The following is a 24,742-nucleotide window of genomic DNA, read 5'->3' on the forward strand; positions in this document are numbered from 1 at the left end:
GGGAGATTACTATTGTCATTATTCATGTCTGAATACGATAACATACTTCCTCCCCTGGTCAACTAAGGCAGTGAGTGAAGCATGGACTCGTTCCACGGCATGAAATCACAGATCTTTAAAATCTTCATGTAGTCACTCACGTGACTCCGAAGTAAAATAGTAAGATTAAACGAGAACTTACCAGTTTGAAGTTTGATCTTTATTTTATGAGGCGTTACGTCGAGGGATTACGTTCAAACTGGTAAATTCTCGTTTAATCTTCCTATTTTTTTAAGTATCCCACGGTGATGTGATTGTGGGTTGGAACATTACTGATGGGCAGTTTATGTAAATGAGATTGTGGCATCACACACTGCTGAATGCAAGTGGAGGCGCTGTTTACATTTTTTTAACGTTAAAAATGGCAATAACTTGAAAAATATAGCAATAATCTGAACAAAACTCGATAGACCACACACCAGAACAATGGTGAGTAAGGTGGGCCAAAAATTGCAGCGCTATCGTGTACCGTTTTGGCATTATTTCAGGATCACATTTTGGACAGACAGACAGACAGACACACACACACACAGACATAGAAACAAACAAGAAGAGAGCTTTAGTAATATACTAGACTAAGTGGGACCTGTGTGCTCCCAGTCACACGGGAGGCCCGTTCCCCCAACGCAATATTCATAGCCCTTAACTGCGCAGGCGAGGCTCATTTCCCCTCATCCACAAGCACTCCCTCCCCCTCCTCTTCATGTGTGGGAGGGGAAGGGAGAAATGGGGTGGGAGGGGAGGAGAGGTGTGTGTGGACGGGGAGGTGTAGGGGGGAGAGGTTGGTGTGTGGGAGGGGGGGGGGGTGGGGGTGGGGGGTGTGGCAGGGGGGGGGTGTATGGCGGGAGGGTGTATGTGGGCGGAAAGGGTGTGGGAGGGAGAGGATGGATTTAGGAGAGGGCGTGTGTGTGTGGGAGGAGGGCGTGTGTGGGCAGTGTGTGTGGGGGGGGCGTGGGAGGGACGGAGGAGGGATGTGGGAGGGGCAGGAGGGATGTGTGGGGGAGGGTGTGTGTGGGAGGGAGGGTGTATGGGAGGGGCTGTGTGTGAGCGGGTGTGTGTGGGGGAGGTGGGTGGGGGAGGTGTGGGGAGTAGGTGGGGAGGTGGGGGGGAGGTGTGTGTGGGGGGGGGGTTGGGGGAACTGCGTGTGGGCGGGGGGGGTTGTGACGGGAGGGGTGTGGGTGGGGGCGGTGGTGTGGAGGGTTTTGTGGGGGCAGGAGTGTGTTGTTGGGGGGAGAGGGGTGTGTGGGTAGTGGGGAGTAATGGGGGGAGTAGTAGGGGGAGAGGGGTGTGTGTGTGCAGGGGGGGAATAATGGGGGGAATAATGAGGGGAGAGAGGTGTGTGGGCGGGTGGGGAGTGAGCTCAGAGAAAAGACGGGGAAGAGCCATGGTGGAGAGGGGGGGTATCACGGGGGAGGGGAGGAGGAGCCAGCGAGGGAGACCAGAGGGGTGGTGGCTGGAATTGGCGGTGCCATGGGGACTCACGTTCTCCTCCGCTGGGATCAGAGTCTACACTTTCCGTTTGGCGACATCGGCGACATCCCCGACAATTTCTAGCTTATGGAAAATAATATTTGCTCCAATATAAAATGAAAGGGAATTTTGCCACATACAGTGCCCTCCATAATATGTGGGACAGAGACCCATCATTTATTTATTTGCCTCTGTACTCCACAATTTGAGATTTGTAATAGAAAAAAATCACATGTGGTTAAAGTGCACATTGTCAGATTTTAATAAAGCCCAATTTTATATATTTTGGTTTCACCATGTAGAAATTACAGCTGTGTTTATACATAGTCCCCCCATTTCAGGGCACCATAATGTTTGGGATAAAGCAAAGCAATGTCATGTAAATGAAAGTAGTCATGTTTAGTATTTTGTTGCATATCCTTTGCGTGCAATGACTGCTTGAAGTCCTAGTTGCTGGGTGCCTTCTCTGGTGATGCTCTGCCAGGCCTGTACTGCATCCATCTTTAGCTTATGTTTGTTTTGGGGGCTAGTCCCCTTCAGTTTTCTCTTCAGCATATAAAAGGCATGCTCATTTGGGTTCAGATTGGGTGATTGCCTTGGCCACTGAAGGAATGAGCATTTTTTTGCTTTGAAAAACTCCTTGTTGTTTTAGCAGCATGTTTGGAATCATTGTCTTGCTGTAGAATGAACCGCCGGCCAATGAGTTTTGATGCATTTGTTTGAACTTGAGCAGATAGGATGTGTCTATACACATTAGGATTCATTATGCTACTACCATCAGCAGTTGTAACATCAATGAAGATAAATGAGCCAGTACCTTCAGCAGCCATACATGCCCAGGCCATAACACTCCCACTACCGTGTTTCACAGATGAGATGGTATGCTTTGGATCTTGGGCAATTCCTTCTCTCATCCATACTTTGCTCTTGCCATCATTCTGATATGTTAATCTTCGTCTCATCCGTCCACAACACCTTTTTCCAGAACTGTGTTTGCTCTTTTACGTACTTCTTGACAAACTGTAACCCGGCCATCCTATTTTTGCAGTTAACCGGTGGTTTGCATCTTGCAGTGTAGCCTCTGTATTTCTGTTCATCAAGTCTTCTGCAGACAGTGGCCATTGACAAATCCACATCTGACTCCTGAAGAGTGTTTCTGATCTGTCGGACAGGTGTTTGGGGATTTTTCTTCATTATGGAGAGAATTCTTCTGTCATCAGCTGTGGAGGTCTTCCTTGGCCTGCCAGTCCCTTTGTGATTAGTAAGCTCACCAGTGCTCTCTTCTTAATGATGTTCCAAACAGTTGATTTTGGTAAGCCTAACGTTTGGCTGATGTCTCAAACAGTTTTATTCTTGTTTCTCAGTTTCATAATGGCTTCTTTGACTTTCATTGGCACAACTTTGGTCCTCATGTTGATAAAGAGCAATAAAAGTTTCCAAAGATGATGGAAAGACTGGTGGAAAGACAAGGTGATGAGAGCTCTCTTATACCTGCATTAATGAGGCAATTAAACACACCTGAGCAATTACAAACGCCTGTGAAGCCATGTGTCCCACACATTATGGTGCCCTGAAATGGGGGACTATGTATAAACACAGCTGTAATCTCTACATGATGAAACCAAAATGTATAAAAATTGCCTTTAAATCTATCTGACAATGTGCACTTTAACCAGATGTGATTTTTTTTCTATTACAAATCTCAAATTATGGAGTACAGAGGCAAATAAATAAATGATGGGTCATGGTCCCAAACATTATGGAGGGCACTGTATTATTACACGTTAGGAAAGACTGCAATTAAATATTCATCTGATTAATTTTACATGGTTAGGTTCTATTTAAAAAGGAACAAAGGAACATTTGGCGATTAATAAAAATGTGACATCAGTAAATGCAATAAATTATATGTGTGTGTGTGTGTGTGTGTGTGTGTGTGCGTGCGTGCGTGTGTGCGTGCGTGCGTGTGTGTGTGCATATATATAACGACAGATGCTGTCATGGCTACAAGAATATCTATGCACCCTGAAGCATCTTACGCTTCATTGGAACACAGGAAGTACATTGAAACTTTGGATAAAGGTAAATTGAAAATAAACTATTGAAACTTTGTTTGGATATTCTGATACAAGACAAGCACGCCATTGGTTATGTTCAAACCTGTTTATTGCACATTGCATCAGAAAAAAATGATAATGGGAAGGGTTGATTTGTAATGTCGACCGTAATGTAATTTAGTGAGAGGAACCTGGTGTTCACATTAGGCTCGCTAGAGATTAGGTCAGAGGTGCATTACGTGCTTGCCTCTTTGTGTGTAATAACTGAGTCACTAAGTCATTCAGAGGGAATATTTGTAAAGGCACCAACTATGTGTCATCGATTACAACTGCTAAGAATATTCAATGTTGAAAAACATTCATTATTTGTTGGAAGGTCTCCATGACCTCATTCATATTAATCAAAACATAAGTTTATAATTTGGAAACACAATAATGATGCTGAAAGGTTATTTGTAAAATGCCATTTTCATTACTTAAATTGGTATTTGAGATATCCAGCTATTCACGCATATTTTTAGCGTGTTTAACAATTCTGAAATAAAGCAGCTTGGTGGGCGGCAAAGTCGTGCCGCTGGCAGAGCTGCTTATTCACAGCGCCAGAGAACCAGGGTTCGATCCTGTCCTCAGATGCGGTCACATTCTCCCTGTGACTGGTTTCCTCCCATTTTCCAAAGATGCGTGGATTCATAAATTAATTGGACTTAGTAAAATAAAATGCCACAAATGTATAGGGAATGGATGCGGAAGTGGGTTAGATAACAAATGTGAACAGGTCAATGGGCCGAAGGGTCTGCTACGTGCTGTGTCTCTAAACTAAATTAAAGATATTCATTAATTTCTGTTAAAATTTAACACAGCTAACACTGAAATTAATTCAAACGTTCAACTGCTGTGTTGCAAACAAATAAGCAGATCTGTTGTCCTAGTGGACAAATTGAATATTTTAAATTAATCTCAATGTATTACACCTGTTCAAAGCGAATCACAAAATAGATTTTGGTATAGGTGGTTGGTAGTAAAGTTGAAGATTGTCAACATGGTAGAAAAACATACTCGTAGAGTATTCTCACAGATGGCTCACAGAGAGTTGTGAATATTTATGGTCTAGACTTTTCCTATCCATGTACCTGTCCAAATGTCTTTTAAATATTGTTATAAGTTCTGCATCAACTACATCCTCCGGCAGCTCATTCCATATACCAACCACCCACTGTGTGGAAAAAGTTGCCCTTCAGATTCCTATTAAATCTTTCCCCTCTAACCTTAAACCTATGTCCACTGGTTCTTGATTCCCCAACTATGGGTAAAATACTGTGCATCTGCCTTATCTATTCCCCTCATGATCTTATACACTTCTATAAGATCAACCCCTTAATCCTCCTTCGATGCAAGGAATACAGTCCTAGCCTACCCAAACCTCTCCTTATAGCTCGGGCGCTCACGTCCTGGCAGCACCCTCACAAAACTTCTCTGCACTCCTTTGAGTGTAATAACATCTTTCTTATAGCAGGGTGACCAAAACTGAACACAATTACTCAACTGTGGCCTCACCAGCACCTTGTACAGCTATAACATAACATCCCAAATTCTATACTCAAAACCCTGAGTAATTAAGGCCAATGTGCCAAAAGCCTTCTTGACTACCTTATCTATGTCTGGCACCATTTACCAGAAACCCTAGATCCCTCTGCTCTGCAACACTCCCCAGAGCCCTACCATTCATTGTGAAGATCCTGCACTGGTTAGACTTCCCAAAATACCTCATTTATCTGCATTAAACTCCATTAACCATTCCTCAACCCTCTTAACACCGGGTGGCGCCAGCAAGTGGCTGCCTTGCCAACAATCTGTCTGTCCTTTCTTCAGTTTTTGTTATTTTAAGTACGTGTTAAAGAGGATGGTTTAGTATTCCTTGGATTGTTTGATGTGGCGGGTGGGGTGGGAGGATGGGGGAAACTTTTTTAAATCTCTTACCTAGAAGGAGATGCGATTTATTTCTGTATTGTATCTCTGTCCCCACTGCGGCCTAACATCATGGAGTGGAGCAGCCTTTCCTGGCAACCGACCCGGCGCTTCTGCCTTACCATCATAGAGATTGTGATACCTTTGCCAGGGATCGACTGTGGAGAGCTCCAACTGTAGGCCTGTGGACTTTAACATCATGGAGCCCGCGTTACCTGGTTAGAGACTGATTCGGAAGCTCCAAGCCGCAGAGAGTTTCAACCATCCCAATGAGGGAGTTTTGATCGCCCCGATTGCGGACGGTTCGACAGCCCCGACTGTGGGAATACAAAGAGGGAGAAGATTGGACTTTATTACCTTCCATCACAGTGAGGAATGTGGGGAGCCGCTGTGGTGGATGTTTATGTTAACTTTTATTTATGTGGCTGTGTGTCCTGTTGCTTTTCACTTAATATGGCTGTATGGTAACTCAAATTTCACTGTACATTAATTGGTACATTTGAAACTGACCTTGAAACCTTGAATTGATCAGGATCCTGCTTTAACCTTTGATAACCATCTACACACCACCCACTTTGGTGTAATCTGCAAACTTACTGGTCATGCCTTGTACTTTATCATTCAAATCATGGATATAAACTACGGACAGCTATGGGCCCAGCGGAAATCCTTGAAGCACACCACTTGTCACCGGCCTCCATCCCTTCGCTGTCCAACATCTCCTTATGGCTCGGGCCCTCACGTCCTGGCAGCACCCTCATAAATCTTCGCTGCACTACTTCGAGCTTAATAATATCTTTCTTATAGTAGGGTGACCAAAACTTCTGAAATAGAGGCACAACATTCGCCACCTTCCGGCACCTCACCCGTATTCATAAATTTCATAAATTTCAGCCAGGGCACCTGTAATGTTATCTGCGTCCCCAGATATATCAGATCAGGCCTGGGAGATGTCTTCCTTCAAACGCGATAAGGCATTCAGCACCTCCTCGATCGTAATACTGATTGCCTACAAGACATCTCCATTGACTGCCCCAAGTTCCTCGGTTCTCATGTCTTTCTCCACAGTAAAAACAAAGGAGAAATACTCATTGAGGACCTTGCCTATCTCCTGTGGCTCCACACAGAGATAACCACATTGATTCCTAAGTGGCCCTATTCTCTATCTGGTTATCCCTTTTTTTTCAGTCAAAGGCGACTTTTCTTTCCAAAGTCAAAGGCGACTTTGCAGGGTGATGCCTGTTTAGTCGTGAGTCGACCAAAGAGTCGTACCTTTTTCTGGTCGCCTAGGTTTTCAACGTTTTGAAATTTTTCGCCGACCTGCTGCAACTATGATGGGTGCCGGCAAGTCGCTGACAAAATCACATAAGTGGGACAAGACCTTTAATGTAATTATAAAATCTTTTTGGATTATCATAAATATTATCTGCCTGAGCTATCTCTTTCCCCCTTTTTGCCCTCCTGATTTCCTTCTTTAGTGTGCTCCTCCATTCCAGAATCTCCTCCAGGTGTACAGTGGATCCCGGCTGCCTTTACCTGCCCCATGCCTCTCCTTACTCTTAACCAGAGCCACAATTTCTCTTGTCATCCAAACTTCCTTATACCCATTTCCTTTACCCTTCACTCCAGGAACTTGCAGGTCCTGGACTCTTGTCAGCACATTTTAAAAATATCCCACTTTCTGAACATTTCTTTTCCCTCAATCAACTTCCTCCAATCAACTTGAGTGAGTTTCTGTCTAATACAACGTTTGCATTGCCCCAATTTAGAATTTTAACTCAAGGGCCCACCCTGTCTCTATCCATAACTATCATAAACCTAATAGAACAGTGGTCGCTGATCGAAAGGCTTTCCTATAAACACTTCAGCCACTTATCCCTCCCAAAAACTAGATGAAGCATTGCCCTCTTCCATGTAGGGCCCTCTGCATATTGCCCGAGGAAACTTTCCTGAACACATTTGACAAACGCCCCCCTTTTAAACCTTTTGCACTCTGACAGCCCCAGTCAATATTGGGAATGTTAAAATCCCCATTTTGACAACCTTATTAGTCCTGCAGCTGACTGCAATCTAGAATGTAAAGGCTGGAATATAATGCTGAGGCTTCATAAGGCACTAGTCAGACTGCATTTGGAGTATAATGAGCAGCTAAGGGCACCCTATCTGAGGAGCGAGGTGCTGGTGTTAAAGAGCTTTACGAGAATGGTCCTGGGAACAATTGCATTCATGTATGAGCGTTAGGCGGCTCTGGGGCTGCACTCGCTGCAGTTTAGAATGATGAGGGGGGACCTCATTGAATCTTATTGAATCTTATTGAATAATGAAAGACCTGGATAGAGTGAATGTTTCCACTTGTGGGAGAGACTAGGACCAGAGGAGGAATTTATTTCACCAGTGAGCAGTGAATCTGTGGAATGTATTGTCACAGATGGCTTTGGAGGCCAAGTCTTTGTGTATTTGTAAAGCAGAGATTGTCAGGCTGTTGGTACACAAAATTGCTGGGGAAACTCAGCGGGTGCAGCAGCATCTATGGAGCGAAGGAAATAGGCGACGTTTCGGGCCGAAACCCTTCTTCAGACTGATGGGGGGTGGGGAAAGAAAGAAGGAAAAAGGGAGGAGGAGGAGGAGCCCGAGGGCGGGCGGATGGGAGGGTGGGAGGAGACAGCTAGAGGGTTAAGGAAGGGGAGGAGACAGCACGGGCTAGCCAAATTGGGAGAATTCAATGTTAATGCCATAAGGACGCAAGGACCCCAGACGGAATATGAGGTGCTGTTCCTCCAATTTCCGCTGTTGCTCACTCTGGCAATGGAGGAGACCCAGGACAGAGAGGTCGGATTGGGAATGGGAGGGGGAGTTGAAGTGCTGAGCCACCGGGAGGTCAGGTAGGTTATTGCGGACTGAGCGGAGGTGTTCGGCGAAACGATCGCCCAACCTACGCTTGGTCTCACCGATGTAAATCAGCTGACATCTAGAGCAGCGGATGCAGTAGATGAGGTTGGAGGAGATACAGGTGAACCTTTGTCGCACCTGGAACGACTGCTTGGGACCTTGAATGGAGTCGAGGGGGGAGGTGAAGGGACAGGTGTTGCATTTCTTGCGGTTGCAACGGAAAGTGCCCGGGGAGGGGGTGGTGCGGGAGGGAAGGGAAGAATTGACGAGGGAGTTGCGGAGGGAGCGGTCTTTGCGGAAGGCAGACATGGGGGGAGATGGGGAGATGTGGCGAGTGGTGGGGTCACGTTGGAGGTGGCGGAAATGGCGGAGGATTATGTGTTGTATTTGCCGGCTGGTGGGGTGAAAGGTGAGGACCAGAGGGACTCTGCCCTTGTTGCGTGTGCGGGGATGGGGAGAGAGAGCAGGCTGTTGATTAGTAAGGGTGTTATGGGTAATGGGGAGAAAGGAGGAGTATAGGCTTGAGATGAAAAAGATTAGCCATGATTGAATGGCAGAGTAGACTTGAGTTGAATGGCCTAATTCTGCTCCTGAAACGTGTGAATTTATGAACTAATCTCTTGGCATATTTGCTCTTCTAATTCTCATTTACTATTTTGGAGCCTGCAGTACACTCTCAACAAGGTAATCATCCCTTATTTTATTTCACAGCTCCACCCATATACAGACAAATTGTCTGCACTATTGTCAAAGTTGCTATCACCTCCTGCTCAGCCACAGCATTCTTTATAATGTGTGATTTTCTTTGACTGTATCATCTCATCTAAACAATTGTGTTATATTGAATCCAATGCACATTTAACAATGACAGTGCTCAAATTACACAGAAGCTATGGGAATCGTGATTAGTTTTATTTCGCTTTCTGGATGTTGAAGTGTAAAGTTTCTGAATTTGCTGCAAATTTACTGCAAAATGTTCCTATTGGACAATAGTACTCATTGGCTGTTAAATGATAGCTGCCCCATGCTGCAGCACTGCACTGAAGGTTACAGGCATTGGCAAACATAATAGGCTTCACGGATTGTTTCTATGGAAACTGTCATCTCTTCTAAGGAGCTGATATACTCGTAATAGAATATCATCAGAGTGGACTTCAACATTGTTGATTTCAGAAGCAACTCTTGTCAACCGGCAATTTCACATCTTGGGTATTTGAAGCACATCATCATGTCTTCTAGAAGGCATTCTGCAGTGGAGTATTTCAGCAGCTTTATTCAGAGTCAGAGGCATTCTGTTTCAGATACCTTGGTTCGAGTTTTACATAGACGTCGCAGCTCAGCCGTAGAGGTGCTCTCATCATCCACTCATCAGGTTATGGTTGCTGTGTCTTCAGTTAATATTGAAGAGGCAAAAACTACCCTGTCGCCGAGAAAAAGTAAATGATGCTATAATATAGACTTACAACAATGTAGAAATGTGCATAATTTTAAAATGACAGCATTTTTTAATTCATTACTTCGTTGTTTCAGAGATTGTGTTTTATTGGATGTATCACCCCATGCATCTTTTGCATGGTAGAAGTTGGCACTTCTAGTTGGCACTTGTAAAATTGTTGTTTGTAAATTTTACCTTTGATCATTGACATCAACTAAATGTTGAAGAGCTGATGTTATAAATAAATTGAGTCTTACATCTTTGGGTACATGTGAATTATACGAGAGAAAGAGTTGTGGGGAGCGCAAGATTGAAATAAAGGTCTGTGCATCCACACCTCAAGACCAGAGACCAGTTTGTAAAATTACTGCTGTTACAAATTAATTTCTAAAAGTTAATCTTGTGAAAATATTTACTTTTGCTTGTAATCTTGCAAACTATAGGAAAACTGATTAAACTGCTATCTGATTAGATACCCGATGTTTCAGCGTCCTGCGTTCAGGTGATGTTTCCCATGACATCCTGAAACTTTATCAGATTCATTGGGGAATGAATTATAATACCGTGTAACACCAAACAAAACGACTAACCAAAGCGTGTTGGGTATTAATAAAGAAATTGTCCACTTAGGCACCACAACATTTCCAAACATGCTCGATTCTTGGAGTTTAACAATAAGCCTTTTGATGCATTGACTTTTGTCTCTTCATGTGATGTACATTCATCACAAAATGTATCTATTATTTATTTTCTACGTATGCATTTTTAAAGGTTGCATTGTTTTATGTGTTTGAACATTGCCTGATTGTCCCTGCTTCATTATCTTAGGCAGTATGAGACGCCCGACAGCCAAGTATACGAAAGTGGGAGAGCGATTACGGCATGTTATCCCCAGTAATATGCAGTGCTCCATGGCATGTGGTGGTCGAGCATGCAAGTATGAGAATCCATCCCGATGGAGTGAAGAGGAACAAGCTCTTAAAGGCTTATACTCTTCATGGTATTATTTATTGGTTTCTTTATTTTTTAAATATGTTCCTTCATCCTCCTATACAAATAAGACTTATATCTGCAGTAAATTGTAATAAATGTATTTAAAACAGCATTTGTTGTGACCAAAGTAATTTGTAAATAAGTTATTATTTTTCATGTAACTTCATAACTGGCCTATTGTAACTATGTTTTGTGAAGTTTAGGAAACTTCCCATGTAATAAATAAGATTAATATTCAAATATTTATATTCACAATTTCGTTTTTGCTTTGGTTAAAGTTAATTATTAAGATACACAGTTGTTTTTATGCAGATGTTAGCATTACACTATTTGCAATTTGAAGTAAGTTTTAAAAAAGCCCTTTATATGTAAATTTACAATTTTATTTTAGAAAACAGACTTTGAATGTACTAGTTTTGAATCTTACTCCAGGGAACTCCAGGTTGATCTCTGCTATATTAATATGAGTATGCCCCGCCGTCAGAAGTGCCATTTTAAGAATAATAATAATAATAATAAATTTTATTTATGGGCGCCTTTCAAGAGTCTCAAGGACACCTTACAAAAATTTAGCAGGTAGAGGAAAAACATGTAAGGGGAATGAAATAAATAGTAGAGACATGACTAGTACACAAAGTAAAGACAGAATTCAATTCAAACACAATATGAGGCAATTAATGCACAGATGAAAAGGGAGGGGGACGTGGGGCTAAGGATAGGCAGAGGTGAAGAGATGGGTCTTGAGGCGGGACTGGAAGATGGTGAGGGACACGGAATTGCGGATCAGTTGGGGGAGGGAGTTCCAGAGCCTGGGAGCTGCCCTGGAGAAGGCTCTGTCTCCAAAACTGCGGAGGTTGGACTTGTGGATGGAGAGGAGACCGGCTGATGTGGATCTGAGTGACCGTGAGGGTTGGTAGGGGGAGAGGAGGTCAGTGAGATATGGGGGGCCCAGATGGTGGAGGGCTTTGTAGGTGAGGATCAGGATTTTGTAGGTGATCCGGTGGGAGATGGGAAGCCAGTGAAATTGTTTGAGGACTGGAGTGATGTGATGTCAGGATTTGGTGTGGGTGATGAGTCGGGTGGCTGCGTTCTGGACCAGTTGGAGTCGGTTGATGTAGGTGGAGCTGATGCCAAGGAGAAGTGAGTTGCAATAGTCCAGTCGGGAGGAGATGAAGGCATGGATGAGTCTTTCAGCAGCGGGAGGTGTGAGAGAGGGTCTGAGTTTGGCGATGTTGCGGAGATGAAAGAAGGAGGTTTTAATGATATGGCGGATGTGAGGCTCAAGGGAGAGGGTGGAATAATTAGTAAGGCCCAGGTCCTGTCTACTTCTTCAGTGCATTCCACGTTTCAGAGAGAGGAATTATCTCGAATAGTCTAGTGAATGTTAGCATTTAGCTCACCTTAAAACAGGTTTTCTGGTCATACAGTGCATTCAGAAAGTATTCAGACGCCATCACTTTTTCTCCATTTTGTTACGTTACAGCCTTATTCTAAAATGGATTCAATTCCTCTTTTTAATCATCTATCTACACATAATACCACATAATAAAAAAGCGAAAAGAGGTGTTTAGAAATTTTTGCAAAGTAATTAAAAATAAATAACTGAAATATCACATTTACATAAGTATTCAGACCCTTTAATCAGTACTTTGTTGAGGCACCTTTGGCAGCGATTACAGCCTCAAGTCTTTTTGAGTATGACTCTACAATCTTGTCACAGCTGTATTTGGGTAATTTCTCCCACTCTTCTCTGCAGATCCTCTCAAGCTCTGTCAGTTTGGATGGGGAGCGTCGATGCACAGCTATTTTCAGGTCCCTCCAGAGATGTTCGATCAGGTTCAAGTCCGGGCTCTGGCTGGGCCACTCAAGAACATTCACAGACTTGTCACGAAGCTACTCCTGCATTGTCTTGGCTATATGCTTAGGGTCGTTGTCCTGTTGGTCGGTGATCCTCCTCCACAGTCTGAGGTCCAGAACTCTCTAGAGCAGGTTTTCATCAAGGATCTCTCTGTACTTTGCTCGGTTCATCTTTCCCTTGATCCTGACTAGTCTCTCAGTTCCTGCCGCTGAAAAACATCCCCACAGCATGATGCTGCCACCACCATGCTTCACCGTAGGTATGGTATTGGCAGGATGATGGGCAGTGCCTGGTTTCCTTCAGACATGACTCTTGGCATTCAGGCCAAAGAGTTCAATCTTGGTTTCATCAGACCAGAGAATCTTGTTTCTCATGCCTTTTGGCAAACTCCAAGCGTGCTGTCATGTGCCTTTTACTGAGGAGTAGCTTCCGTCTGGCCACTCTACCATAAAGGCCTGATTGGTGGAGTGCTGCAGATATAGTTGTCCTTCTGGAAGGTTCTCCCATCTCCACAGAGGAACTCTGGAGCTCTGTCAGAGTGACCATCGGGTTCTTGGTTACCTTCCTGACCAAGGCCCTTCTCCCCCGATTGCTCAGTTTGGCCGGGCGGCCAGCTCTATGAAGAGTCCTGGTGGTTCCAAAGTTTAAGAATGATGGAGGGCACTGTGCTCTTCGGGACCTGCAATGCTGCAGAAATTGTTTTATACCCTTCCCCAGATCTGTGTCTCGACATAATCCTGTCGAGGTTTACGGACAAATCCTTCGTCTTCATGGCTTGGTTCTTGCTCTGACATGCATTGCCAACTGTGGGACCTTATATGTAATAACATCTCAAGGGTAATCAATGGCAATAGGATGAACCTAAGCTCAATTTTGAGTGCCATAGCAAAGGGTAAATGTGATATTTCAGTTATTTCTTTTAATTACTTGCAAAAATTTCTAAACAGCTATTTTCGCTTCTTGATTCTGGGGTATCGTGTGTAGATTGATGATAAAAAAAAGGATTTTAATCCATTTTTTAAATAAGGCTGTAACGTAACAATATGTGGAAAACGTGAAGGGGTCTGAATACTTTCTGAATGCACTGTATATCTGATTGCTATTTGCGGGAACTTGCTGTGTGCAATGATTGCTGTTTCCCACAGGGGTGATGCTTCATAAAAGTCCTTCTCTGACCGCAAGAAAACCAACAGAGAGTCTTGGGGTCATAAGATTTGGGGCAACATGGGCCAAACACAAATGAGATTTGATGTTTCTTCGTATCAGGAGATAAGGTGGTGTAAACTTAATAAAATGTAAAGGAAGGCTGGAGAATTGACTCTCTTGAATGATCCTCCTTCTGCTGAGGAATCCTGCCCCTAAACCTTAATGCTTATTCTCCAAAGGAAAAGGCACCATACTAAGTGAATATGCCGATTGTATGTGATTAGAGAAGGTTAATTGAGTACACAGAAGAATACTTAAAGTTTTGGACAAAGTTTAAAACTTTGCCAACCATAGCATAATAATCAATTTAAATACTGCCTTAATTTGTTGTGGTTTATGCTGTTATATTTCTTATGTAATTATTTTAGTTATTAAAAGCATCATAGTTCAATATCAAGCCATTTGTTCAATATTCAAAAACAAGTATATTTGTTATCATTAGTGAAATGGGTATTCGCTTTATGAATACATTGAGTTTCTGCTGATTTTTATTTGCTGAGTTGTTTAATGAATAATATGCAACAAAGCTAAATTGCTTTCTCGTAGCTAATTGTTAAATGTACTAATTTCTTATGTACAGGATTACTGACAATATATTAGCAATGGCTCGTCCTTCCACTGAAATTATTGAAAAATACAGCATTATTGAACAATTTAAAAGGTATCTTTTTAATGTTTCTATTGTTTTTTTAGGGAGCATTTGTTTTCCTAGTTTGTTGAGTTTTTCTGGAAGGGATAACACGTCCTGGAGATAGACACAAAATGCTGGAATAACAGCAGGGCAGGCAGAACCTCTGGAAAGAAGGAATGAGTGATGTTTTGTGGATCAAGACCCTTCTTCAGACTACTCTGAAGAAGGTTCTCAACCCGAAACGTCATCCCACTAGTCTGAAGAAGGATCTCGACCCGAAGCATCAACCATTCACTAGTCTGAAGATGGGTCTACATCCGAAACGTCACCCATTCCTTCTCTCCAGAGATGCTCCCTGTCCCGCTGAGTTACTCCAGCATTTTTTGTCCATCTTCGGTATAAACCAGCATCTGCAGTTCCTTCCTACACATTCTGGAGATTATACATACACAAATAAGAATAATGAAAATCTAAAGCAAAAATGCTTACTAGGAATATAAAGCCAATCTGTCAAGCTGTAAAATAAAAATATTCTGTCATCAGACTATAATATTGAGTTATTTTGCAACAAACAATTTGTACCTTCATTTTTAGTTAGATTTGTGAATTACAAGGAATTACCATTATGCTATAAAATGAATGCCCCTGATAATAGATGGTATTGTTTGTTCCTGAATTTCATTTTGTGCTGAACTTGCTGATTTCACTGCTTTTACCATAATCATTATGAAAATAATTCAAGCACAAATTTAGTTTTTCTTCAATATATAATTTTAAAAGTCACCGAAATGTACATAATTTCCTTTCCTTTCACATGCTTGTTATTTTGGATGCCTAGCATAGGTCCATTTGTTGAAATCCAGACGATCTGCTCTGCTCTGGTATTTGACCTTGCCATAATAATTGCACAATTTTACCAAAAAGCTTTGTTACATTTCCAAACACAATTTTAAATCAGCACCTGAATTGTAATATGTACCTTTATTCATATTTCAATTTGACGGTGAACAACTTAGTGGTTGAATGGTTCTGAAATTCTACACTAATGTGAAATTATTTTTATAATGTGATTATAATTTGGTATATTTATTTAGCTGATTTGATCATACCTTCTCGGTTGTTAACAACTTGATTGGTGTTTCTATTAACTCCATACTTCAGGCATGGCATAAAGACAGTAATTAATCTTCAGCGTCCTGGGGAACATTCACGCTGTGGTAATCCCTTGGAGACGGAGAGTGGCTTTACCTACCTACCAGAGGTATTCATGGCGGCTGGAAGTAAGTCCACCCGTTGTTCATCCATAATTAAAAGACTTATCGATTTGCTTTAAAGTGCAAGACTCAGTGCTTATTTTGCTAAGTTTGTAGATAAAGTCAAACTGCAGTCTAACCAAGAAATTATTAATATTCATGTAACACGTATATTTTTTACTGGGGATCATGGCGTCTTTAAAATGCTTTAGTCCTTTTCTCCTGGTCTATAGAATTTGCTGTCCCCTATAAACCTCGTTACGTTATGAGTTGTAAAATGTCAGATGAGAGAAATTCTCGATCAATATGTCACTAACTCCAGGGAGGCAGTCTGATTTTAGGTAGCTGGTATGTTGAAGTCTGGAGCAAAGCAGGAGGGCCATCACTGTCATGAACTACCAATTAAAGCAAATGGATTCAACAATTAAGACAGCAGCCCTGTGGTAAATATTTCCACAAACATGACCTTTCTAGCACCCATCAGGGTGCACCACCTGCCTTCAGGTAATTTGTAATTCATCATGATGTGGAGATGCTATCTGGAGATATTCAGCTGGAACCAATGCATTCTTTCTGCACAAAACTTATGCACAGTTTCTTCTGCACAAGACTTTCCTGAAGTCTTAATGCCAATTATTTTAAAAGGTAGGAGTGAGCCATTTCCTACTGAGCCTCTTCCACCATTCAATATTATGACTGATTGCCTACATGATTCAACCTAATGAACCCACATATCTCAGTATAAAGATACCCAATAACTCAGACTCTAAAGTGCAGTTTCCCAGTTGTGATCACTCCAAGATCATATATTAATTGCTAGAAATCTGCTTTCATCATGCACAATGCTTATATAATAAAGACTAACTTTAGGGAGATTTGCTTTCGGGAGACAAAAACTACAGATGCTGGCATGCACAAAACAAGGTGCTGCGTTAACTGAGCAGATAGGCGACTTTTTGGGTTGGGATCCTTCTTCAGACTGTATTACAGGGCAAGCAAGCTGGAAAACTGGTGGGTGCAGGCCAAAGCCTAGCAAGTGATAGATTAATACAGGTGATAGAGCTTTTGATTGCCAATTGGGTGAACAAAAAGTAGAGAAAAGGGAGGATCTGGAGAGGAGTGAAATGTACTCCACCGTCGATGTGAAGCACACTGCCTACTGGCCCTTTGTTCTTTGCATATGATGAGCGTTTGTCAGCACTGGGCCTGTACTCGATGGAGTTTAGAACAATGAGGAGGGGACCTCATTGAAATGTACCGAATAGTGAAAGGCTTGAATAGAGTGGATGTGGAGAGGATGTTTCCACTAGTGGGTGAGTCTAGGACTAGAGGTCATAGCCTCAGAATTAAAGGACGTTCCTTTAGGAAGGAGATGAGGAGGAATTTCTTTAGAATGTGGTCAATCTGCGGAATTTTGTGCCACAGAAGGCTGTGGAGCCAAGTCATTGGATATTTTTAAGGCAGAGATAGATAGATTCTTGATTAGAACAGTTGTCGGGGGTTATGGGGAGAAGGCAGGAGAACGGGGTTAGGAAGGAGAGATAGATCAGTCATGATTGAATGGCGGAGATGACTTGATGGGCCGAATGGTCTAATTCTGCTCTGATCACTTATGATCTGCCTCTGCCGCCATCTTGGATATCTTCTCACCCCTCTTCGGGCCTGGGGAACGAGCTGGTGAGGGCTCGGCGGCTCGCCTATTTGGGACGGTAACGAGTCTGGCCTGCTGCCAGTGGACATGTGTGGCACCACAGTCTGCTGAACACCACCACAGTCTGCCGCACAGCACCACGGTCTGCCTTTCCAGCAGAATCACATCCTTCCTATCGTGTGGTGACCAGAACTGTACATAACTCTCCAAGTGCGCACCAAGTATTCTGTAAATTCCGGGATATCCTTGAGCGCCCTTTAATTCTGAGGCTATGACCTCTGCTCCTAGACTCTCCCATCAGTGGAAACATCCTTTCCATATCCACTCTATCTATGCCTTTCATTATTCTGTAAGTTTCAATGAGGTCCCCCCTCAACCTTCTAAACTCCAGTGAGTAGAGGCCCAGTGCTGCCAAACATTCATCATTTGCTCACCCACTCATTCCTGGGATCATTCTTGTAAACCTCCTCTGGACCCTCACCAGAACCAGCACAACCTTCCTCAGATGTGGGGCACAAATTGCTCACAGTACTCCAAATACGGCCTGACCAGCGCCTTATGGAGCCTTAGAGCGGTGTTGAGAACAAAGGGAATGTCTGTTAATATCCTTTAAGACTAGACTAAGTGGGACCCATTGGGTCCCAGCATCACACGGGAGGGCTGGTCCCCCAACGCAATATTCCACCTCTCCAGCAATTCCAATTTGGAGAGGGGGGGGGGGGATTTCTGGAGCGCTAGTATTAGTATATAGCTGAAGGGACTGGTTTCCAGAGGGCTAGAATGGACATTGTGGGCCGAATGGATTCTTGGGCTGGCGGCTCAGTCACTCAAGCCTGTTGTGCTGGCAGTTCACTCACGGCTGGTGGGCTGGCAGTTGACACGGCTATTCCTTGAAATTCCATTTCAAGCAGGGTGCAAGGCCACCAAATTCAAGTGCAATTTCTTACCCCTTCAAGCAGGGTGCAAGGCCACAAAAGACAGCGAGTCCTGACCCCTCCCTCCTCCATCTTGCAGAGACTGAGCCACGCCCACACTTCTGGGTTTTATAGTCCCTCCCCTCCTCCCACCAGAAGGGGCATGCCCTTCATGGCGTGATTGACAGGAGAGAGATTCTCAACATTTTTTAAACACTAATAACTCTTTTATTTTTCATCGATGGGAAAAATCCTCAGCACCCGATGAGCGGAGGGGGACTCTGAGTAAGATGGCCAAAAATCACAGCCATACGTGGTAGCGTTTTTTTCTAAAATCAATATAAAGTGCAAACAGGAAGTGGTCAAGATTAGACTTTTAATTATATAGAAGGCAAGGCAACTTTAATTAGGCAAGGCAACTTTAATTAGGCAAGGCAACTTTAATTACGCAACACAGCTTTAGCATTTCCAAACCAAAGGCAACACAGCTTTAGCATTTCAAACCAAAGGCAACAGAGCTTTAGCATTTACAAACCAAAGGCAACACAGCTTTCGCATTTCCAAACCAAAGGCAACACAGCTTTAGCATTTCCAAACCAAGGGCAATACAGCTTTAGCATTTCCAAACCAAAGGCAACAGAGCTTTAGCATTTCCAAACTATTTTCAAACCACATTAAAGTCACTGACAGGTCAGTAAAACCACTCACAGTTTAGTAGACATGTGTTCAGTGTTATTCACAGCTCAGACAGAGAGACGTGACCCTCTTGCTCCCCCGTTTTGCAGAGACTGACTGAGGCACTCAACACTTCCGGGTTTTATAGTCCCTCCGGAAGGGACGTGGCCTTCAGGAGAGAGAATCTCAACATTTTTTAAACACTAATAACTCTTTTATTTTTCTTCGATGGGTAAAATCCTCTTGTCCTGTGCAGCGGAGGGGGACTCTGAGCAAGATGGCCAAAATCACAGCTGTAAGTGGCAGGGTTTTTTCTAAAATCAATATACAGAACAACAGGAAGTGGTCAAGATCAGACTTTTAGTAATATACTAGACTAAGTGCGACCCATTGGGTCCCATGTTAACACGGGAGGGCTGGTCCCTCGACGCAATATTCCACCTCTCCACCAATTCCAATATTGGTGGCCAGTGGGGGGGGGGGGGCGTTCTGGAGCGCTGGTATGGGTTCTTGGGGTGGCAGCTCAGTCCCTCCTGCCTAATCTGCTGGCAGCTCACTCACGGCTGGTGGGCTGGCAGTTGACTCATGGCTATTCCTTGAAATTCCATTTCAAGCAGGGTGCAAGGCCACCAAATTCAAGTGCAGTTTCCAACCACTTCAAGCAGGATGCAAGGCCACTGAATTCAAGTGCAGTTTCATACCACTTCAAGCAGGGTGCAAGGCCACCAAATTCAAGTGCAGTTTCATAGCACTTTAAGCTGGATCCAAGGCCACAAAATTCAAGTGCAGTTTCATAGCACTTCAAGGTGGATCCAAGGCCACCAAATTCAAGTGCAGTTTCATACCACTTTCAGCAGGGTGCAAGGCCACCAAATTCAGTACAGCCTCATACCACTTCAAGCAGGATGCAAGGGCGCCAAATTCAAGTGCAGTTTCATTCTATTTCAAGCAGGGTGCAAGGCCTCCAAATTCAAATGCAGCTTCATACCATTTCATGCAGGGTGAAACCACCATAAAACCACACAAAACACCAAACTCACAGTTCAGTAGCCATTCAGTGTGTTCAGTTGATTCACAGCTCAGACAGTTGTGACCTCTCCCTCCCTCTTTCAACTACAAGCAAAAGGCACCCAAGCCACCTCTTGTCCTGTGCAGCGGAGGGGGACTCTGAGCAAGATGGCCAAAATCACAGCTGTAAGTGGCAGGGTTTTTTCTAAAATCAATATACAGAACAACAGGAAGTGGTCAAGATCAGACTTTTAGTAATATACTAGACTAAGTGGGACCCATTGGGTCCCATGTTAACACGGGAGGGCTGGTCCCTCGACGCAATATTCCACCTCTCCACCAATTCCAATATTGGTGGCCAGTGGGGGGGGGGGGGGGCGTTCTGGAGCGCTGGTATGGGTTCTTGGGGTGGCAGCTCAGTCCCTCCTGCCTAATCTGCTGGCAGCTCACTCACGGCTGGTGGGCTGGCAGTTGACTCATGGCTATTCCTTGAAATTCCATTTCAAGCAGGGTGCAAGGCCACCAAATTCAAGTGCAGTTTCCAACCACTTCAAGCAGGGTGCAAGGCCACTGAATTCCAAGTGCAGTTTCATACCACTTCAAGCAGGGTGCAAGGCCACCAAATTCAAGTGCAGTTTCATAGCACTTTAAGCTGGATCCAAGGCCACAAAATTCAAGTGCAGTTTCATAGCACTTCAAGCTGGATCCAAGGCCACCAAATTCAAGTGCAGTTTCATACCACTTTCAGCAGGGTGCAAGGCCACCAAATTCAGTACAGCTTCATACCACTTCAAGCAGGATGCAAGGGCGCCAAATTCAAGTGCAGTTTCATTCCATTTCAAGCAGGGTGCAAGGCCTCCAAATTCAAATGCAGCTTCATACCATTTCATGCAGGGTGAAACCACCATAAAACCACACAAAACACCAAACTCACAGTTCAGTAGCCATTCAGTGTGTTCAGTTGATTCACAGCTCAGACAGTTGTGACCTCTCCCTCCCTCTTTCAACTACAAGCAAAAGGCACCCAAGCCACCATTTGCCGTAAGTAGTGCCTTTCAACTTTAAGCCAAAACACCCAAGCCACCATTTGCAGTAAGTAGTGCCTTTCAACTTCAAGCCAAAGCACCTAAGCCACCATTTGCAGTGAGTAGTGCCTTTCAACTTCACGCCAAAGCACCCAAGCCACCATTTGCAGTAAGTAATGCCTTTTAACTTCAAGCCAAAGCACCCAAGCCACAATTTGCAGTAAAGTAGTGCCTTTTAACTTAAAGCCAAAGCACCCAAGCCACCATTTCCAGAAAGTAGTGCCTTTTAACTTCAAACCAAAGCACCAAATCCACCATTTGCAGTAAGTAGTGCCTTTTAAATTCAAGCCAAAGCACCCAAGCCACCATTTGCAGTATGTAGTGGATTGTAACTTCAAGCCAAAACACTCAAGCCACCATTTGCAGTTAGTAGTGCCTTTTCACTTCAAGCCAAAGCACCCAAGCCACCATTTGCAGTAAGTAGTGCCTTTTAACTTCAAGCCAAAGCACCCAAGCCACCATTTGCAGTAAGTAGTGCCTTTTTAATTTCAAGCCAAAGCACCCAAACAACCATTTGCAGGCAGAGCCTTTTTACTTCAAACAAACCATATTTTCATTTTCAAACCACATTAAGGGGACTCACAGTTGAGTAGACATGTGTTCAGTGTTATTCAGAGCTCAGAGAGACGTGACCCTTTGGCTTCATCCATCTTGCAGAGACTGAGTGAGGCACACCGCTTCCTGGTTTTATAGTCCCTCCCCCTCCCTCCAGCAGGGGCAGCAGAGAGAATGGTGATTTAAAAAAATATATTAATATCTCTGATTTATCATCGATGGGAAAAATCCTCCAGTCCAGGAAGGCAGAGGGGGGTTCTGAGCGAGGTGGTCAAAAATGACGGCCGTAGGTGGCGGCGCTTTCTCGAATATCGCAGCACAGTGGGCCAAAAGCGGTGAAGATCAGACTTTTAGTAATATAGATATCTCATACTGCACATAGGCACAATTGAGTCTGACTGGTCTACATACTTTTTGAATTTTAAGTATGCAGCCATGGAGATGGGTGCTAAGATAGCACTTCAGGGGTGTTCATTTCAGACCTTAGTCATACAGTGATACAGTGTGGAAACAGGCCCTTCGGCCCAACTAGCCCACGCCGACCAACACGTACCATCTACACTAGTCCCATCTGCTTGCGCTTGGTCCATATCCCTCCAAACCTGTCCGATCCATGTACCTGTCTAACATTTTCTTAAACATTGGGATAGTCCCTGTCTCAACTACCTCCTCTGGCAGTTTGTTCCATACACCCACCACCCTTTGTGTGAAAAAGTTACCGCTCAGTTTCCTATTAAATCTTTCCCCCTTCACCTTGAACCTATGCCCTCTAGTCCTCGATTCTCCCACTCTGGGTAAGAGATTCTGTGCATCTTCCCAATTTATTCCTCTCGTGATTTTATACACGTCTATAAGATCACCCCTCATCTTCCTGCGCTCGAAGGAATAGAGACCCAGCCTAGTCAACCTCTCCCTTTTGCTCAGACCCTCTAGTCCTGGCAACATCCTCGTAAATCTTCTCTGAACCCTTTCAAGCTTGACAATATCTTTTGTATAACATGGTGCCCAGAACTGGTTACAATACTTTAAATGTGGCCTCACCAATGTCTTATACAACTGCAACATAACCTCCCAGCTTCTATACTCAATACTCTCACTGATGAAAGCCAATGTGCCAAAAGCCTTTTTGCCCACCTTATCGACCTGCGACTTGACCTTCAAGGAACCATGCACCTGCACTCCTAGATCCCTCTGCTCTACAACACTCCCCAAAGGCCTATCATTCACTGTGTAGGTTCTGCCGTTGTTAGACTTCCCAAAATGCAACACCTCGCATTTCTCTATATTAAATTCCATCAACCATTCCCCAGCCCACCTGGCCAATCGATCCAGATCCTGCTGTAATCTTTCACAAATATCTTCACTATCTGTAATTCCGCCCACTTTTATATCATCAGCAAACTTGCTAATCTTGCCCTGCATGGTTTTCATCCCAATCATTGATGTAGATGACAAACAGCACCGAACCCTGAGGAACACCACTAGTCACAGCCTCTACTCCGAGAAGCAACCTTCCACCATCGCCCTCTGCTTCCTTCCATGAACCTAATTTGCTATCCATTCAGCTACCTCTCCTTGGATCCCATGCGATCTAACCTTCCAGAACAGCCTACCACGCGGAACCTTGTTGAGTGCGTTTCTGAAATCCATGTACACAACATCTACAGCTATGCCCCCTCATCAACCTTTTTGGTCACGTCTTCAAAAAACTCAATTAGATTTGTGAGACACATCCTCCCACGTACAAAACCAGGCTGACTTTCCCTGATCAGCCCTTGTCCATTCAAATGCCAGTATAACCTATCCCTCAGAATACTCTCTAGTAACTTTCCAACTATAGATGTTAAGCTCACCGGCCAAAAGTTCCCAGCATTTTTCCTGCAGCCCTTGAATAGTGGCACAACATTTGCCAGTCTTCCGGCTCCTTTTCTGTATTTAAGGATGACCCGTAAATTTCAGCAAGGGCTCCCGCAATTTCTTCTCTAGTTTCCCACAGTCCTCAGATAAATCTGATCAGGCCCTGGAGATTTGTCTACCTTCATTCACGATAGTACCTTCTGTACCTCTTCGACTGTAACACTGATTGCTTTCAATACACTTCCATTGACTGCCCCAAGTTCCTTCATCCTACTGTCTTTCTCCTCGGTAAATACAGAGGAGAAATACTCATTGACGACCTTGCCCATCTCCTGTGGCTCCACACAGAGGTGACCGCTTTGATTCCTGAGAGGTCCTACTATCTCTTTAGTTACCCTTTTCCCCTTATGTATTTATAAATACTTTTGGGATTGTCCTTAATGCTACCCGCAAGAGCTATCTCCTGGCCCCTTTTTGCCCTACTGATTTTCTTTTTCAGTTTACTCCTTAGTTCCCGAACCTCCTGCACTTGATCCCAGCTGCCTATACCTGTCCCATGCATCCTTCTTGTTTTTGACTAATGCCTCAATTTCCCTCCTCGGCCAAGCTTCCTTACGTTTGCCTGCTTTGCCCTTCACTCCAACGGGGACGTACATGTCCTGAGCTTTCTTCACTACACCTTTAAAAACATTCCACTTGGCCGATGTTCCTTTCCCCTCAAATAACCTGCTCCAGTCGACTTGAGCGAGACCTTCTCTCATACCCTCAAAGTTGGCCTTGCCCCAGTTGAGCATTTTAACACATGGACCCTCTCTGTCCCTATCCATAACTATCTTAAACCTAATCGAACTGTCGTCACTGGTCCCAAAAGGCTCCTCCACACACACTTCATTAACTTGCCCTTCCCAATTTCCCAATACTAGATCCAGCGTTGCCCTCTCACCTGTGGGGGCCTCCACATACTGCTTAAGAGAACTCTCCTGAACACGTTTGAGGAGTTGCACCCCATTTAAACCCTTCACGCTATGCTTTTCCCAATCTATATTGGGAAAGTTAAAATCCCCAACTACAACAACCTTATTTGACCTGCAGATGTCTGCAATCTCCTGGCATATTTGTTATTCTAATTCCCGTTGACTTTTTGGGGGTCTGTAGTACACCCCCAACAAGGTGATCATCCCTTTCATGTTCCTCAGCTCCA

At 43.9% G+C, this 24,742-nt stretch overlaps 1 protein-coding gene across 6 annotated transcripts in view; it reads left to right on the forward strand.

The window, feature by feature from the left end:
- Positions 1-24,742, forward strand: part of ptpdc1 (protein tyrosine phosphatase domain containing 1) — a 163,758-nt gene that overhangs the window by 101,785 nt on the left and 37,231 nt on the right. For all 6 annotated transcript variants that reach the window (XM_033037182.1, XM_033037186.1, XM_033037187.1 and 3 more), the window contains exons 2-4: positions 10,684-10,855; positions 14,493-14,573; positions 15,705-15,823. In XM_033037182.1, the coding sequence (XP_032893073.1) occupies positions 10,689-10,855; positions 14,493-14,573; positions 15,705-15,823 (367 nt within the window). In that variant the 5' untranslated portion in view covers positions 10,684-10,688. The remainder of the gene's footprint in view (positions 1-10,683; positions 10,856-14,492; positions 14,574-15,704; positions 15,824-24,742) is intronic.

The sequence above is a fragment of the Amblyraja radiata genome, chromosome 18 (genome assembly GCF_010909765.2).
Source record: "Amblyraja radiata isolate CabotCenter1 chromosome 18, sAmbRad1.1.pri, whole genome shotgun sequence".
Classification (NCBI taxonomy): Eukaryota; Metazoa; Chordata; class Chondrichthyes; order Rajiformes; family Rajidae; genus Amblyraja; species Amblyraja radiata.